This window comes from Cavia porcellus, unplaced genomic scaffold (assembly GCF_034190915.1).
Source record: "Cavia porcellus strain 051 isolate PalLab524CR breed Dunkin Hartley unplaced genomic scaffold, mCavPor4.1 scaffold_1, whole genome shotgun sequence".
Lineage (NCBI taxonomy): Eukaryota > Metazoa > Chordata > Mammalia > Rodentia > Caviidae > Cavia > Cavia porcellus.
Window position 1 is genome coordinate 45,656,996 of NW_026947484.1, and position 18,114 is coordinate 45,675,109.

The 18,114-nt window shown below is 35.0% G+C and overlaps 1 protein-coding gene across 5 annotated transcripts in view; it reads left to right on the plus strand.

The window, feature by feature from the left end:
- Positions 1–18,114, plus strand: part of Atl1 (atlastin GTPase 1) — a 93,639-nt gene that overhangs the window by 39,373 nt on the left and 36,152 nt on the right. For all 5 annotated transcript variants that reach the window (XM_003471924.5, XM_063247430.1, XM_063247437.1 and 2 more), the window contains exons 3-5: positions 12,894–13,141; positions 16,065–16,199; positions 16,644–16,748. In XM_003471924.5, coding sequence (XP_003471972.3) covers positions 12,894–13,141; positions 16,065–16,199; positions 16,644–16,748 — 488 coding nt within the window. The remainder of the gene's footprint in view (positions 1–12,893; positions 13,142–16,064; positions 16,200–16,643; positions 16,749–18,114) is intronic.

Sequence of the window (18,114 nt, forward strand, 5' to 3'; positions counted from 1 at the left end):
CTGTGTTATCAAACCTTTGAGAGTAGAGGTTTTCGAAATAGGTGTTGATGATCTTCTGTGTTTCTGTAGAGTCTGTAGTGATTTCACCTTTTTCATTTCTTATTGCATGAATTTGAGCTTTTTCTTCCCTTTTTTAAATAAGGTTGGCTAGGGGCTTATTGATTTTATTTATTCTTTCAAAGAACCAACTCTTTGATTCGTTGATTCTTTGTATTGTTTTCTTAGTCTCTATTGCATTGATTTCTGCTCTGATTTTTATAATTTCCTCTCTTCTTTTAGCTTTGGGCTTGACTTGCTCTTCTTTTTCTAGCTGTTTGACGTGTAGCATCAGGTTATTTATTTGTATTCGTTCTGTTTTCCTGATGTGGGAACTCAGTGCAATAAATTTTCCTCCGAGGATGGCTTTCATTGCATCCCACAGATTCCGGTAAGTTATATCTGCATTTTCATTTTCTTGTAGGTATTGTTTAATTTCTTCTTCAATTTCTTCTGTGACCCACTGATTACTCAAGAGTGTGTTATTAAATTTCCATGTGTTTGTGGGATTTTTGCAGTATCTTTTATCATTAATTTCTAATTTCAGAGCGCTATGATCCCGATAACATGCAAGGGATGATTTCAACTCTTTTGCATTTGTTTAAATATGTTCTGTGAGCTAATATATGGTCTATTTTAGAGAATGATCCATGTACTGCTGAGAAGAATGTGTATTCTGATGTTGTTGGGTGGAACATGTTGTATATGTTTATCAAATCCATTTGTTCGCAGGTGTGATTCAGTTCTGTTATTTCTTTGCTCATTTTCTGTCTGGTTGATCTGTCCCTTGGTGTCAATGGCATATTAAGGTCTTGTGTTACAATTGTGTTACTGATAATTTGAGTTTTCATTTCTGTTAATAGTTGTTTTATATAACTGGGTGCTCTGGAGTTTGGTGCATATATATTTAAGATAGTTATCTCTTCCTCTTGGAGTTTTCCCCTTACGAGTATGTTGTGACCTTCTTTGTCCTTTTGGTCATTGTTGGTTTAAAGTTCACATTGTCTGCAAACAAAATGGCTACTCCTGCCTTTTTTTGGATTCCTGCTACATGAAGTATTGTTTTCCATCCTTTGACTTTCAGTCTGTGAGTATCCTTCTGGGTTAGATGGGTTTCCTGTAAACAGCATATGGTTGGATTTTGTTTCTTGATCCATTCTGCTAGTCTGTTTCTTTTGATTGGTGCATTGAGACCTAATATTTATCTTTATGAGTTAATACTTTATTTCATTTCTTTTCCTTTTATTTCTTTCTGTATCAAGTGTCTTTTGCTGTTACTTTATAAGGCATTCTCAATTATTCATTCATAAAGTTTTGTTTTCTGTCTTTTGAGGGTTTTTTTTGGGGGGGGGGTTGGTACTGGGAATCGAACTAATGACCTTATGCTTGCCAGGCAGGCCTGGGTCACTAAGCTATATCCCAGGCTGTTCTTTCAGTTTTATTGTTAGAAAGAGACCTAATAACTTAAGAAAAAGTAAATAGACCCTTTTAATTTTAGTTGCCAAGAGATTACTTCATAGGCAGAATGTCATTTCTCTATGATAGCTCCAGTATACTCAGAGTTTTTTAAATTCTCTTGGCCTAATTTTTCTTTTGTTTAAAAATTTTACTCTGTGTATTTTTTTAGTTTTTGAGTCAAGCCCAGACTGGCCTTGAATGCATGATCTTCCTGCCTCAGCCTCCAGAGTGCTAGAATTGTAGGTGTGTGTTACCATACTCTGTTCTTGGTTTAATTTTTGCTGAAAAAATGCAGTATAAATTTTTTTTTTAGAACTTACAATTAAAGCTAGTAACATATTCCCACAACATTTACAGTATGTAAAGATGATGGTTCTTTACATCTAAAATTTTTAAGAGCCTTTATACATATCTAAATTCAGTTGCTGGGTGCCAGCTTACTTAGAACACTATATAGAATGAGTTCCCAAATCACTTATATTGAATACAAAATCCAGTGAATAAAAAAGGTAAAGCACTAGAGTTGTCCTTTGTCCATTTTCTGTTGCCGTAATACCTGAGTCTGAGTAATATATGAAGAATAGTAGTTTAGGGCCAGGAATTTAGCTCAGTGGCCTAAGTACCTAACTGGCAAGTGCAAGGTTGTGAGTTCAATCCCTGGTACAAAAAAAAAAAAGAGTAGTAGTTTATTTTGGCTCGCAGTTCTTAAAGGCTGGAAGCCAAGATCAAGGCAGCCACATCTGCCAAGGCCTGGTGTTGTGTCATAGGGTGGTGGAAAAGCTCAGGCTAAAGGGACAACGCACCAGGGACAAGTTTGCTTTTCTAACAGCCTCTTGCAGGGTGACTGATCTGGTCCTTCACAGCAAAAATTCAGCTCCCTCTTGGGAGCATTAATCCAGACCTTGAAGAAAGGCATTAATCCATTGATAAGAGCAGCACCCTAAGGGGCCCGTTCTCCTCTTGAGAATCCCAGTGTTCCGGTGTTGCCCCACTGGACCAGGTTTCCACCTGAATCTCCCAAGGGATGGAGCATCTCCAGGCCACAGAGGCTTGGGTCTCTCCAGTAACGTGCTTAGTCCCATCTGATTTACTTCTGATCTAGCTCCTCTTCTTTTCAGGGTCTGTGTGGTGTTCAGGGAACTGACTCCAAGTTTAGTTGGGCAAAATATATTTAAGAGGGTAGAAACTTGATACTAAGTAAATTGAATATGTATTCCAAGGACTTAGGATATTTTAGATTAACAAGGATAATTTTTATTAGTTGGATAATAGCTTTGAATGATGAATCAGATATGAAACATTTGTTCCTATTATTACCCAGTATTCTAATACTTTTTCAGAATTATTTTTATTAAATTTATCTAAATATTTATTGAGCATATACTGTATGTGAACTTCATTTTAAGTTTTCAAGAACTACAAGTAGGTCTGTCCATGCTCTCCAGATAGTTTAGTTTATATTTCTAATTTTGATCTCTTACAGAAACTAAAGTTTTTCTATTTTAGTAACTTTATTGAAATATAATTCATATTTCATAAATTCATTCATTAAAGTTTCATGACTTTAGGATATTCACAGAGTTAAATGTCCTTCACCATAAATTTAGAGCATTTTCATTAACTCCCAAAGAAACTATGCAGCACTTAACCACTGGTACCCCCACCCTTGCCCACCTCTGGCTGTAGGCAACCTTTAATCTGCTTTCTGTCTGCATATATTTGCCATTACGGACATTTTTGTACAAATGAACTCATCTAAAATGTGGCCTCTTATGGCTGCTCCTGAACATAGGACTCATCCATGTTGTAAAGCTGCTGCCTTTCTTTTTTACTCCTGAATAGTATTTATTGTATGGATATTATACATTTTATTTATTCATTTATTGGTGGACGTTTGGGTTGCAGCTTTTCTAAATAGTGCTTTTATGAATGATCGCTCTAAGTATAGACATAGGATGATACACTGATAGTTTCAGATAAAAAGCCTTTCTTAACTGAGATACACACTCATGAGCATATATTTATAAATAAATGTTCCCAAATTTATTGTATTTTACTTATTCTTTTTGTTGCTCATTTGTGTTTGTTGTGGTACTGAGGTTTGAATCTAGGCCTTCACACTGAGATGCATTCCCAGCCTTGTTTATTTTTTGAGGTAGGGTCTCACTAAACTGTGTAGGCAGGACTCAAATTTGCAGGAGCTCCGGCTTCTGGCCTTAGCTTCCCATGTCCTGGGATTAGAGGTATGCATCGCCACTTCTGTTTCATTCATTCCTTTCTTTGATAACGAACTACTTTTGTATGTCCTAAAATCTCCTTGTAAAAAAAAGAATATTTAAATGATATTTTGGCTACACTATGAGACTTCTTCCCATCAACCATCTAGTATTTATCATCACAATTAAGATGTTCGTTTCATTTTATACACTGCATACTTATTAAGTCAGACTTGCAGACAGTCTCTTTCCTTTTTATGAAGTCCATATGCATGCAACATATTCAAGGCCTTTGAATATGTAAACTAACCCTAACCCTGCCATTGTGTACCCAAATATATACAGTCATGTGAGGACTACCATAGTGAAGGTACAACCCTTCCATTAACCCAAAGAATCTTTACTATCTGTATAGTCAGTTTCTTCCCCCTCCCAACTCTTGGAAAACCCTATTCTTCTTTGGCTAGTCTGGACATTTCATCGTGTAATAGGAATCATATGCATACTACCTTTTAAAAAACAATTTGATTTTGAGACAGAGTCTCACTAAGTTTCCCACACTGGCTTTGAATTTGTGATCCTCCTGGTTCAGCCTCCAGATGACCCTTTGAAATTCATAGGGAGATTCAACCATGTTGCATGAACTAGTACTTCATTCCTTTTTATTGCTGATATTCCATTATATTAACATATCACTGTTAATTGAGTTAGGGGCATTTGATTTATCATTCACAGTAATATAAATATAGCTTCTTTAAGTATATCTGCAGGTCTGAAAAGGCAAATGTGAACATGGGTTTTCATTTAACTGGAATAAATTTCTAGAAATATTTTTGGACCTTCCGGTGATTATACTCAACTTTGTAAGAAACTGTTTTGCAAATTGGCCGCACAGTTTTTGCATTCTTATTAGCATATTAGATGCTAGTTGCTCCTTTCTCATTAGTACTTGCCTTTGTGAAGTTTTATGTTTTAGCTTGTCTGATTGGTGTGTGGTTTTATATCGTTGTGGTTTAATTTTCATTTCCCTGATGACTTACATTGTTGAACATCTCTCTGTGCACTTATTTTCCATTCATATATTTTCTTTGGTGAAGTATAGGTCTAGATCTTTAGTGCAGCTTTTAATTGGGTTATTTCATTACTGAGGTTTGAGTGTTCTTGATAAATTCTTGATACAAATCCTTTGTCATATATATGATATACAGGTATTTTCTCCCAGTTTATGGCTTGTCATTTCCTTCTCTTTAACAGTAAGAACACAAAGTCTTTAATTTTGATAAATTCCAGCTTACACTTTTTTTCACTTGAGGATCATGCTTTTTGGTACCATATCCAGAAATCATTGCCTAATCTGAGGATCATAAAGACTTATGTTTTCTTCCCAAACAACTGTAGTTTTAGGTTTTATCTTTAAATTTGTGAGCTGTTTTGAATTAATACTTATATAAGATGTGATATATGTATGGATTGAGTTTAATTTTTTGCATTGCTTCAGTACCATTTGTTGTAAAGGACTGTTGTTTCTCCCTTGAATTGCTTTAGCACTTTTGCCCTATATCAAACACTTAAGAGAAATGAAAACATATCCATATGAAAACTTGTACATAGATGTTCATAACAGCCTTATCCATAATGGCCAAGAAGTGGAAACAACCTAAATACCTAAATTCTCATCCACTGATGGATGGATGGGTAAACAAAGGTTTTATAAATATACATACATACATGTATGTATGTATATATGTGTATATATATATATATATATATAGTAATATTACTGGGCACTAAAAGGAATACTGATAAATAGTATGCCATAAATACACCTTGAAAATGTTACATGAAGGAAGGTAGTCATAAAAGATAAAAAATCATAATGTTCCAGTCTCTAGTAGACTGGTGGTTGCTGATGTTTAGAGATTGGTGGGAGAAAGGAGGGATGACTGCTAGGGATACCTAGATCTTTTGAGATGTGATCAAAATATCCTAAAATTAATTGTAGCAATGGTTGCAGAGGTCTGTGAATATACTTAGAAAACACTCATTTTATTGTTTTACCTTAGAGTGAATTATATGGTATGCAAATAATAGCTCGGTAAAAGTTACTCATTAACCAAAAAATTCTCAGTTGACAAAAAATTTAGACAGGGTCTCACTATGTATTTCAGGATGAACTCACTGTAGCCCAAGCTGGCTTCTGCCTCCCAAGTGCTGGGATTATAAGTCTGTACCATCACACCTAGCTCTATAAATAGTTTTTGAAATTTCATTTTATAATTGTTTGCTGCAAGTGTCTAAAAACAAAAGGTACTTTAAAATTCAACATGTATCCAGAAATCTTGCTAAATTCATTCATTAATAGTTATCAATATATTCTTTTGATTTTTTACAAATATAATTGTGTCTTCTGTGAATAATTCTTAATTCTTGTTTTTCAGTTCTTTTTCTTTCTTTTTTTTTTTTCTCTTGTCTTTTTCGTTTTTATCGGTACCAGGGATTGAACTCACGACTGCCTGCTTGCAAGGCAGGCGCTTATGCCCCTGAGCTAAATCCCCAGCCCCTCAGTTCTTTTTCTTAGTCTTATCTAACTGGCTAAACTTCTGTACAATGGTGATTGAAAGCATTGTAGGGCTGGGGATACAGCTCAGCGGCACGGCACCTGCCTGGCAAATGTGAGGCTGTGCGTTCAATTCTTGGTACCAAAAAAAAGTGATATTCATATATGGGGTCCCTTACATACACTACTGAGGCTCAGCAGCACAAAACCTACCTGGCAAAATGCAAGGTCCTAAGTTCAGTATCCGGTACCCACAAAAAAAAAAAAAAAAGCAATTGTAGTTGACATACATGTCAAATTTCTAATTTCAAGAGAAGTCTTAGTACTTGAACAACGTGTATAATAGTTGTATTTGTAGATATTTATCAAATTAAGGAATTTTCTTTCAATTCCTAGTTTGATGAGAGATCTTTGTAAAAGTCAGGGATGATAGTTAAATTTTTATACCTTCTTTAATTCATCTATTAGAATGATTATATAAATTCTTATTTAGCATAGAGAATTATATTAATTGACTGTTGAAGATTAGACTAGCCTTGAATTCTTACGATAAAGACCATATCATTGTGTAGTGTTTTTTATTTTATTTTATTTTGAAAGTATACAACAGAAGAAGACAGAATAAAGCCAACTAAGATCGTACAGTAAAATTGGTACAGAACTTCACAGCAGGTTACCGGGATAACGGTAATAGGTATCACAGTATATTTTTGTTATCTTTATAATAGTTGTTCTTTCAATCATATCTATCAAATTGAGATGAAATATAGAACACTATAGAACTTACCAAAACAGAATATTGAATAGAACAGTACCATTAATCAGAAAAGAGCAAAACAGTAATAAAAATATTTGCCTTCAAAGAGACGGTAGAAGGGAGTTCCCCTTATTTGCTATGGTCAACCTCCCAGGAGACGCTCAGATTTCTGGTTCCCATTTGCTAATGGGGTGGGGGAGTGGGATATTTGACTCTAGGCCGTGCATCAGTAGGTTCACTATCGCTTAGCAGGGAGGCAGGCTGGTTGTTTGGTTTCACAGCGTCCTAAGTTCCAACATGGCATGGATCTCAGGAGCTGCTGCTGGTTCTCCCCCTGGAAGGGCTGCAGTCTGCCACACTGCCACCGATTACCAGGGAGGGGAGGTGCTTGCTTGGCTTCCCAGTGTCCTAATTTCCAACATGGCGGGGATCTCTGTGTAGTGTTTTTTTTTTTTAAGTTTTATCTCTAGGTTTTGTTGTATTTATTTGTTTTAAATTTATCTTCGAGAAAGATACTTTGTAATTTTTATTATTCTTGTCAGTTTTTTATTGTGTTCTTGTCAGCTATTCTGACACTACAAAACAAGTTGAGACCGGTTCTGTTTTCTAGAGGAGTTTGTGTAATATTGCTATTCTTTCCTAAGTGGAAGAATTTGCTGAGTAAGCAATTGAAGCTAGAACTTTGCATGAAAGTTCATTTTCTCCTTCTTTTGTTTCTCTTTCTCCTCTATTTTCTTTCTCTTCTTTGTGGTACTGAGGATCCAGTGTAAGGACTCATGCATGCTAGGCAAATTGTCTACCCCTGATTCACATCCTCATCTCTTTTTATTCTTTTATTTTGAGCCAATGTCTCATTCAGTTGCCCAGCCTGGCCTCAAACTTCTGATCCTCTTGCCTAAGCCTCCTGAGTAACTGGAATTAGAGGCATGCCCCATCATGTCCTGCTCTTGTGTGATTTTTTTATATGATACTTTTCTTTGAACTTACCCATTTCATCAGTTACCAAATTTGTTGATGTAAAATTGTAATATCCCATATTAGCTATTAAATATGTAGGATTTGGAGGGGGATATTCCATTTTCATGTCTATCTTGGTAATCTGTGGGTTTTATTGTTTATCTTCTTTGATAAAGTTTTAAATTACTAAATTGGTCTTCTTGGTCTTGTCTGTTTCTAGTGTATTCATTTCTGACTTTATCCTTTTTTTTTTTTTTGAAATGGGCTCTTGCTGTGTTACCCAGTCTGGCCTTGAACTCATGGACTCAGGTGATCCTCGCCTCCAACTCCCTAGCACTACTTTTTCCTTTCTTTACATTTAATTTGTTCATCATTTTCTTAAAACTTGAGGTTGTTGGGGCTGGCGATTTAGCTCAGCAGCATAAGCGCCTGCCTTGCAAGCAGGCAGTTGTGAGTTCGATCCCCAGTACCGATTAAAAAAAAAGAAAAAGACAAAAAAACCCAAAAAAACAAGAAACCAAAACTTGAGGATTGTTGAAACATTTTTATTATCTGTGTTTCATAGTATAAATTTCTTCTAAGCAAGTTCTTAATGTCACATTTTTAATACTGCAATATAAATAAGATACTAAATACTAACATTGGTTCAATATTTATTTGAAAAGGGCCAAATAGACTAATAATAGATAAAAAAGGGCTTACTTTTTATAAAGCAGTTTTGACTAAAATGATGTAGTATAAAAACTTGGAGAGACAAACTGATAAGTAGATCAGAACATTTATCACATCATTTAGTTCACAACATTTTCCAATTGCCATTATAATTTCTTCTTTGAATTGTAGGTTATTTAGAAATTTATTGCTTAGTTTTCAAACATTTAGAAATTTAATTCTTTTTGTTACAGACTTCTGATTTAGTTTCTTTATGATCAGAAAATATGTAATTTATTACTTTAATATTTCGAATTTTGTTGAGATCTGATTTATGAATCAGTATGTGACCTATTTGGTAAAAGTTCTATATACTTGAAAAGAATGTGTGTTGCTGTGTTCAGATCTCAGATCAGGCTGGTTAATCATAACAGTCCAATCTCCTGTGTCTTATTTTTTTTTATCTGAAACTTTTAGAAAATGGAAAAAATGCCTATAAAAATATAGTATGCTAAAAATGTTATGAGAAAAAATACAAATCTTTTATTAGTACTCTTATGGTTATAATATCATAACTATAAAAGAAATAACAGGTAAAAGTCATCTCATAAAGAAATTTTTAGGCAAAGACTTTTTGTAGGCAAGTTATATTAGAAATTCAAAGAATCAGTCACTCCAATCTTTAATCACTTATTCTTCCTGAAGACAGAAAAGGATTTTCTAATTCATTTTATAAAGCTCGTGATTATAAGCTGATAATAAGAGCAGCCAAAGGTAATTATAGACTTAACTCATTTATGAATATGAATAATTTCTAAACATTAGTGAAATTAATTCAACAAAGATACCACACCCTGTAAATGTTTATATAAAAATACAAAGATATATTATTGAATACATTGACACCATAGGGATATATGATCATCTCAGTGGGTGCAGAAAAAATTGGATAAGGTTCATTATCCATTTATATTTTTAAAAAGCTTTTTAATAAACTAGAAGTACAAGAGAACTTTCTGATAAGATAAACTGTACCTACTGTGTTAAATCATACTATAACAAACATGACCCCAAATAGGAAAATATTGGAAATACTCCCATTACAATCCTGAAGTTTTATCCACTGAGGTCAGAAATTAGATCCATTGTCACTTCTGTTCAACATTACATTGAATTCCTAATAATTGAAGAAAAATAAAAGAAATACATCAGGATTTAAAACTTAGAAATATTTTTAAGTTGTTATTTTTACCTGCACAGTAAAAAACCCCCAAAGTACATAAAATTTACAAGAAGTAAAGAGTCTAGCAAATATTTCAGTATGAAACCAATGTGTTAGACTAGGGATTTAGCTCAGTGGCACAAGAACGTGCCTGGCAAGCACAAGATTGTTAGTTCAATCCCCGCTACCAAAAAAAAAAAAGCCGAAACCAAAATGTTAAAATCCATTACAGTTCTTTAACTATCAACAACAGGAAAACATGAATAAAACAAACAAACCAGTCATAGTTAGAAACAAAAACTATAATGTGCTTACAAACAAATGTAATTAATAAATCTTTCCCTACCTCCTCAATTTATAAAACTGCTGAACAGAATTTACTGAAAATAGATGGAGAGATTAAAAATTAATATGATGCTATTGATTTTTTTTTTTTTTTTTTGGTCTTTTTCCTTTTTATCGGTACCAGGGATCGAACTCACGACTATGCAGTTGACAAAAGCTGAGAAGTCAGACTAAACTGAATAGTGAATCAGCAGTGCGTATAATAAATTACTAGGGTAGGGTAGGAAGAGACAGTTTTGCCTCACATTGTAAAGTTGAGAATTTAAAAATGAACAGTCTACATGTATCCCCAAGAATATGTAGTTTGCTGCCTCAAAGAAGTATTTCAGTTTTTTGAAGTTTTTTTTTTTTTTTTTGAGAGAGGGTTTCACTATGCAGTTGGGCTCAAACTCACTTTTGTAGCCCACACTGGTCTTGAATTTGTAGTGATCCTCCTGCCTCAGCCTCCTGAGTCTGGAGATTACAGGCATGTGCCACCATGCCTATCTGTGATTTAGTTTTCTGTTCTGAAAGTATTTTACTACCTAGAATGTCTACATACCATCCCTGATTAATATCAAGTGTGCTTCTAAATCATAAACTATAGGTAAGGAGCTTTAAGGAAAAAGTGTAGTGTCTTCAGAAAAGGCCTTTATACGGAAGCTGAAATTGGATGGACAGATAGTACTGTAATCAAATATAGGTAGATAATAAAACCAGTACTAATCATAGTCACCATGTATTAGCCATGCATTGCTTATCAGATTTTTAAGTATTCATTTAATTAACATTACTTCATGTAATTTTCATGAAGCCTCTCTGATGCATACACCATTATTAATGTCTTACGTCGTTGTTTTTGTTACTTTACTGCTGGGCATAGCAATTGGGATTTTGTGTGTGCCAGGCAGGCGGCCTTCCACCAAACGGTATCCCCATCCAATCTCCTGTTTCAGTTGGAGGGTAGTCAGTTATTGGGATGTTAAGTAATTTTCACAGCTTCACATATGTTGTAAGTTGTAAAGCTGAGATTTAAAGAGAAATTCTACTCTGGTATCTGCGATAGGGCAATATAGAATCTATTATCTTTCAGATATAAAAGCAATTTTTGTTAACTTTGAAGTGAGAACAACTGATTCATAGGTAGAAGCATTAGTCTGTGGTCACCAAATGCTTTGTGCTGTTGTTCAGAATATTATTACTGCGTATTTGTTTCCATTAATAGCTCAAATTAGACACTAGGTTTGCAATATAGTGTCATTTTATAAATGAATAATATAAAGCTATTAATGTGAGATATGTATCAGTGTGATCTAAAGACTTTTAAAAGTAGGTCGAGATACAGTTGCCTTGTTTTTCTCTTCTTAGCAAGTAAACATCACTATGATGTTATTTAAAATATATTTTCAAAAGTTTGGCTAATGATCATTTAAGAGCCCAGTTTGTTTCAAAATGAGTATTGTTGTTTAGTCAGTTTGGGTTGCTGTAAGACAGTAGCATAGACTGGGTGGCTTGTCAACAAACATCTACTTCCTACAGTTTTGAAATCTGGATTTAATTAGGGTCTCAGCATGGTCAGGTCCTTGGTGAGACCCCTGCCTCCTTTCTCACAGATGACTGCCTTCTTTCTGTGTCCTTGTATTTCAGACAAGGGGTCTGGTCCTTCGCTTCCTTGTGAGCATCCCAGTCCCACCAAGGAAGCTAGCCCTGGTCACATAGTCTTGCTCTAGTTTCCTCTCAAAGGCCTTCTTACCAAAGTCCATCACTTTGGGGATTAGGGGTCCAACCTGTAAGTTGAGTGGGGTGAATCCACACCTTTAGTCCATAAGTATTATTAAGGATTTACTTGAAGTCCTTAATAATCTATCTGATCTAAGGCATTGGTGTAATCACTGAATGTGTATTCTTTTGATGCAAAGCAAGTGAGCACATTTGTGTCATTTTTAGGGGTTGACATTCACTAGAGAAGAATATAGTAGAAAGATATGGGATGAAAATTTTGATGCCTGCGATGTAATAATCTGAGGTTGACAGTGCTGTCTTTGTGAACCTGGATATGTCACTTCCTACTTAGTGTGATCTTGGCCAAGTAACTTAAATTAGAACCTTAGTTTCTTCATGTGTTAAAAATGTAGATAACAGTAAATGCCATACTGAGATAGAAAAAGGATTAAATAAATAACATGAAAAAGCATCCATGGTAGAACTGTTGATATAAAAGTTCCATTTCTTTCCCCTGGGCAATGTCAGTTACCATCACTGGCTTCAGTTTCTTCAAGTATACTAATAGCATCCCTGAGAATTCGTGATTCTGAATCCCCTATGTATTTCCTCTCATGTATAATCAGCTTTAAGAAGTGTTGCAAGGATCATTTATATAACTAGGTAAGCTTATTTCTAGGAAAAGAAGGGTGTAATCTAAAACTTTACTATTTGCATCCCAAAAGCAGAGTGCTTTGCTTTGCTTTTCTTTCTCAGCAGAGAGAAATCTCAGCACTGACTGAATTGACTTAGAAGTTTCTTGACTGTTTTGACTCAGTCACATGATCAGAAAGATCCACTCAAGTCTTTCTGAAGTATGGTGTGAATGGCATTAAAATATGTCATTAGAGTGACTATGTCCAGTTACACTGTTTGACGTTGGACAGTTAAGAGGTACGTATTTCCTGGCTGTTGGAGATGAATAAACCACTTGGTACTTTCTTTGTTCCGCAGGTGGGTTTTCAGAAAAATCAGGTGAATGGAGCTCAGAAGAGGAGGAGCCAGTGAAAAAGGCAGGTCCTGTCCAAGTCCTTATTGTCAAAGACGACCATTCCTTTGAATTAGATGAGACAGCGCTGAATCGCATCCTTCTCTCTGAGGCTGTGAGGGACAAGGAGGTGGTGGCAGTGTCTGTCGCTGGAGCCTTCAGGAAAGGAAAGTCATTCCTGATGGACTTCATGTTGCGGTACATGTACAACCAGGTTGGTAAGAGGAGCCTTCAAAAGTCTTCTTGTCCCTGTGCCTTTTCCACTTTGTGTTTTTATTAATAGAATCTAGTATTTCTCTGGCTGTGTTCTAACATAAACGCCAGGGTGAAGCCACTCCAGCCTCAGTCTATGGGGACAGGTAACACGGACGGCTTTTCTCTGAAGTGTAAGATTTTCCTGTTTTAAAAATAGACACTAGCAGAATGGTATGATTATAAGATTTCCCTGTTAGGTATAAAGTGTCCAATGACTTTTGCCATAATTCTTTTGTTGTAGTGACTTTTTTCCAACATTTACTGACATTTTCCAAAAATGCAGGAAAATTAAAAGAATTTGCCAGTGAACACTTGGATACCCATCACCTACATTCTTCCACTGGCATTAATATCCTTGCTTTATCACATGTCTCCATCTGTTCATTCTTTTTTCTGTCCATCACTCTGTCTTTTAATACATTTCAAGGTAGATTGGGGGCACTAGTATTTTAATATTTACCATCATTATATAAATAATATATATATCACAATTTTAGGTCTTTATTTTGATGTAAAATTTTCATACAAAGAACTACCCAAAGCTTCAATATGCATTTGCTGATTTTGGACAAGTGCATATACCTATGTAGTTCAAAACCCATCACCATTACCCTAGAAAGTTCTTTCTTAGTCAGTCCTCACTTTGTCCCATCCCCAGAAAAAACTAACAGTTACAATATTTTAGAAAACACTGTGGTGCAGAAGTGAGTTTTTAAAGAAACTAAAATACGTCAAAAGCAGAATACGTAGCAGATTAGGTTGAGGAACAGAAGGTTGGGAATGGAAAACATTCCAGTACTACTTCCTGTCCTCTTACCAAGAGTAATTCTGATGTAAACATGAATGCTGAGGCATAATAGAGCACCCACAGAACTTTGTGTGATGTATTTATATCACAGACTTTTATAGATGAGGCATTTCTGAACACTTTTGTGACACTAATTTTAACACATTTCATCTCTAGCATCACTTCAAAAAAGTCAAGAACAGAACTGCCAAAATAATTCAGGTGTTCAGAGAAAGCAACGCTCTTACTAATCCTGATTTCTGGCATATCAAAAGTACTGTTAATTAACACAGGCAGGAAAACTGAATGAACAAAATTAATATGTTTTGTACTGTTTTGGTTAGTAGCATTTTAGGCATATTCATAGTTTTACCTGTTATACATTAAAATGAAACACTCATAATACTCAGCATGTTACTTGTGGTAAAAAGTGTTTGCTTGAAATAAAAGTGTATAGATTGTATCTTTTTCTGAATGCGAGAGAAAGCAAGACAAGAATATGAGGGGTTTATCTCAGTGGCATACGTGCCTGCTTGGCAAATGTGAGGTCATGAGTTCGATTCCTGGTACCGAAGAAAAGACAGAAAATGAACACTTGTTTTACTGTTCTATGAATAAGGACATCTGTCATTGACTTGTGTAGACCAAATGCGACTTTCATTACTGTGTATTTGTCATTTATTTTTGTCTTTTGAGACAAGGTCTCTTTCTGAAATTTAGACTGACCTTGAACATACTGTATAGTCCAAGCTGGCCTCAAACTCATAGTGATCCTCCTTCCTCCACCTCCTGAGTGCCAGGACACAGGCATGTGCCGCCATGTTCAGCCCTTCATTCATTTTTCAAATGGCAAAATTTGATGTTAAATGTGACAGTCTCTGTTCTTTTTGACCAGTAAAATGGTTATTAAGCTTATCCTATATCTAGAACATACTAATCAGTAAGTAATTTTTGAAGAAATATGGTTATTATGTCAGGATATATACAAATGCTTTGGTTTGGGGTTGTAGAGTCAGAGAGAGGGTAAACTGACAGCTGGAACAGTGGGTATGGTGCCTAAGCCAGTCAGACTGTTTCTTTCCTTGCTTCGTCTCTTCTTCCTTCTCTCTGTCTCTTCTTCCTCTTGTTTCCTTGAATGCCCTCTCCAAGTTTGTTTATTTGGAAAATTCCTAAATATTTCTCAAATGCCCCCTCACCTATGAATTCTTACCTGATCAATAGTTAGGTGTTTTATTTCCTACCCTTCCATGTATGCCTTATAGACACCTCTGTGTTGACCTGCATATACCTGCATCCTAGTGATTTTTTTAATTTAAAGGAAATAAAATGATAAAATGGAACAAAACAAAACAGTGAGCACCATACTGGATTTCAAAAACAAGACAGAAGGAAATCCTCCATAGTTGATATATTACATATTGTTATCTACTAAATAGATGCTCAGACTACTGACTTTAGGCCTGCAAAATCAATCAAATAATACAAGCATTGTTTTTGTTTTTTTTTTTTTTTTTTAACTTCAGTTGCTTTCATCTCAGCCTGTGTTCCTCCCAACCAGCCAGTTGCTTACCAGGGCTAGGGGATGGTGCTCCCCCTGTGTCCCAGCCTATACTCTGCTGGCTCATTTTAGGGTATGGGTTGGCTTCTTGGTTCTCCTTCTGGCCCAGGACTGCCACTGGCTCTCAGGAGGGTGTGAGTTGGCGTCTTGGTTCTCCTCCCGGCCCACATGGCTGCCGTTGGCTCATGGGATTTTTTTTTTTTTTTTTGGTACTGAGGATAGAAGTCAGAACCTTGTGCTTGCAAGACAGGCACTATATCCCCAGCTCTATCCTGGTGATTTATTAGTAGGTCTCTGTTAGGCTGTGAGCTCTTTCTGGTCCGAATGGTAGCTTTTTATCTCTGTATTACCAGAACTCAGTTTAAAATGTAACAGATGGTTGTCTTTCTGTAATTATTTTTTGAATGAACAAAATTACTTCTGAATGTAATAGATATGCATATGTTATTTCCTTTGACTAAAGTTAGAATTGGAAAGTATGACGGAAAAATTATACACACATGTAGAGTTTCATATCACAGACTATTAAATTTATAGGAATCAGTTGATTGGGTTGGAGATTACAATGAACCACTGACTGGATTTTCATGGAGAGGTGGATCTGAACGAGAGACTACAGGAATCCAGATATGGAGTGAAGTTTTCCTTATCAATAAGCATGATGGTAAAAAGGTATGGCACTAGCTTTTTAAGTAAAATTGAATTTTTACTTGCAACAGTAACCTGGAAAATGCTCTTTTGAAACCTGATCATGCCCATTTGGCATAAAAGTGTGTTGGGAGTAGCATCTTAGCATGAGCTCTGCTTACAAGTTTAGTGGTCACAGTAGGCAGTATCATAAGCATAGTAAGGAAGCAGCTCAGCAAGCTAGCAATTTTACTTTGTTTCAATGCTGTATTAAGTTTCTTCATGTTCAGTTACCATTGAAAATTAATCATTACAGTACTTAGCACCTAATTAATGTATTTTCTTTGACTTTCTTTGACTTTTGGCATGTGTGAGAAGTTACTAAATATTGGTAGTGGTTTTCTTTAGTTTGTATGGTGTTAATATCTTGGTAATACTATGCCCTGGAAGTTCGATATAGTATCAGTAATGTGCTCTACTTGCTTATAGGTTGCAGTGTTATTGATGGATACTCAGGGAACCTTTGATAGTCAATTAACTTTGAGAGATTCGGCCACAGTATTTGCCCTTAGCACAATGATAAGCTCAATACAGGTATGGAATAAAATAAGTGCATTTTTTAATGGATGAGTCTTTAAAATTCTTGCATTTCTATATAACGTGGTAGTGAGACATACAACAAACATGGTAAATCATTGTTACTTCGCTCAATTAGTCTACCAGGTCTTTTCATTTCTACAACAGAATTGTTTTGTTACTATAGTCTTTAACCAGTAAAAGTTTTCGTATTGACTGCTTTGGTCAGAAGAAGTTTTATTATCTTACTGATATTTTTCTGTTTCAAGTCTACAATAAACATAATATTAAATCTTACATGCAGATGTTGGAATCAACTATTAAAAGTTATATTTAATGAAACAAGATTTGTAAACACAAATTTGTTTTAGCCAGTGGAAATGTTTCTAAATGTTAAAACTGTGTGTGTTTGTAGTTTCTTAAGCTCTTTAATTTAATGCACATTTAGGTCTACAGCCATACTATCCTGAACGCGCCTGATCTCGTCTAATTTAATATACATTTGGAAACGTAAATGTCTTCATATAAAATTTTTAGTCTCCATTTCCTTTCCTCTTTTCTCTTTTGTTAAAGTGTTGTTTCAGGAGTTGCTGGAGACTTTCCAAATTGTCCTGAAGGTCATTGGAGAGTTGTACTAGAAGCACAAAAATAGAGCAGAAGATTTTAAAGATTGTTTTTAGATCTTCTATATTGCTGAAGAAAGCAGGAAGAGAGGGTGGCAAAGAAACAGAGCAGATACTTTTTTAAAAGGTGTGGTAGGTTATAAAGGCAGGAGTGACAAAATAGTTAAGATGAGTGAGTCAAGCTGAGATTACAAGTGGGGAGAATGGAGCTGCAAGGGTGTCATGTGTGATCAGAACAAGCAAGAGAGGGCAAATAGCAAGAGGAGGGATAAGCTGAACTTTTAACGGACTTCAAAGTAAGTCATGATTTCAACCTGTGATTGATGCTTTTAAAATCTGCTTCTTGAATGGCCCTTTAATATACTGACTTAACATCTATTTTAAAATAAATGACAGTGAAAGGCGTTTATACAAGCTAGTTGAAACATCATTGACTTTGCCTTTTTATTATTTAATATTATATTTGACCAGTACATGGTACATTTTCATAGAAAAATCAGCTAACTCCTTAGTAGTGACTATTTTAAATTATTATTTGATACATGATTTGTTATTTAAATACAAAGTATATTGTTGGTATATAGTGTCTTTAATTTTTCTTTTGAGTTTTTTGATAGTTACCTATTGAAAAAAAGTACTGCATATTATCTCAATGCTGTGATTTGTTCATGAAACAGTATGTAGATGTATAATATCATCATTATGAGATTCAGAACCTAACTTTTCATATGTGATGGATATTTCTGCAGACATAAATAAAA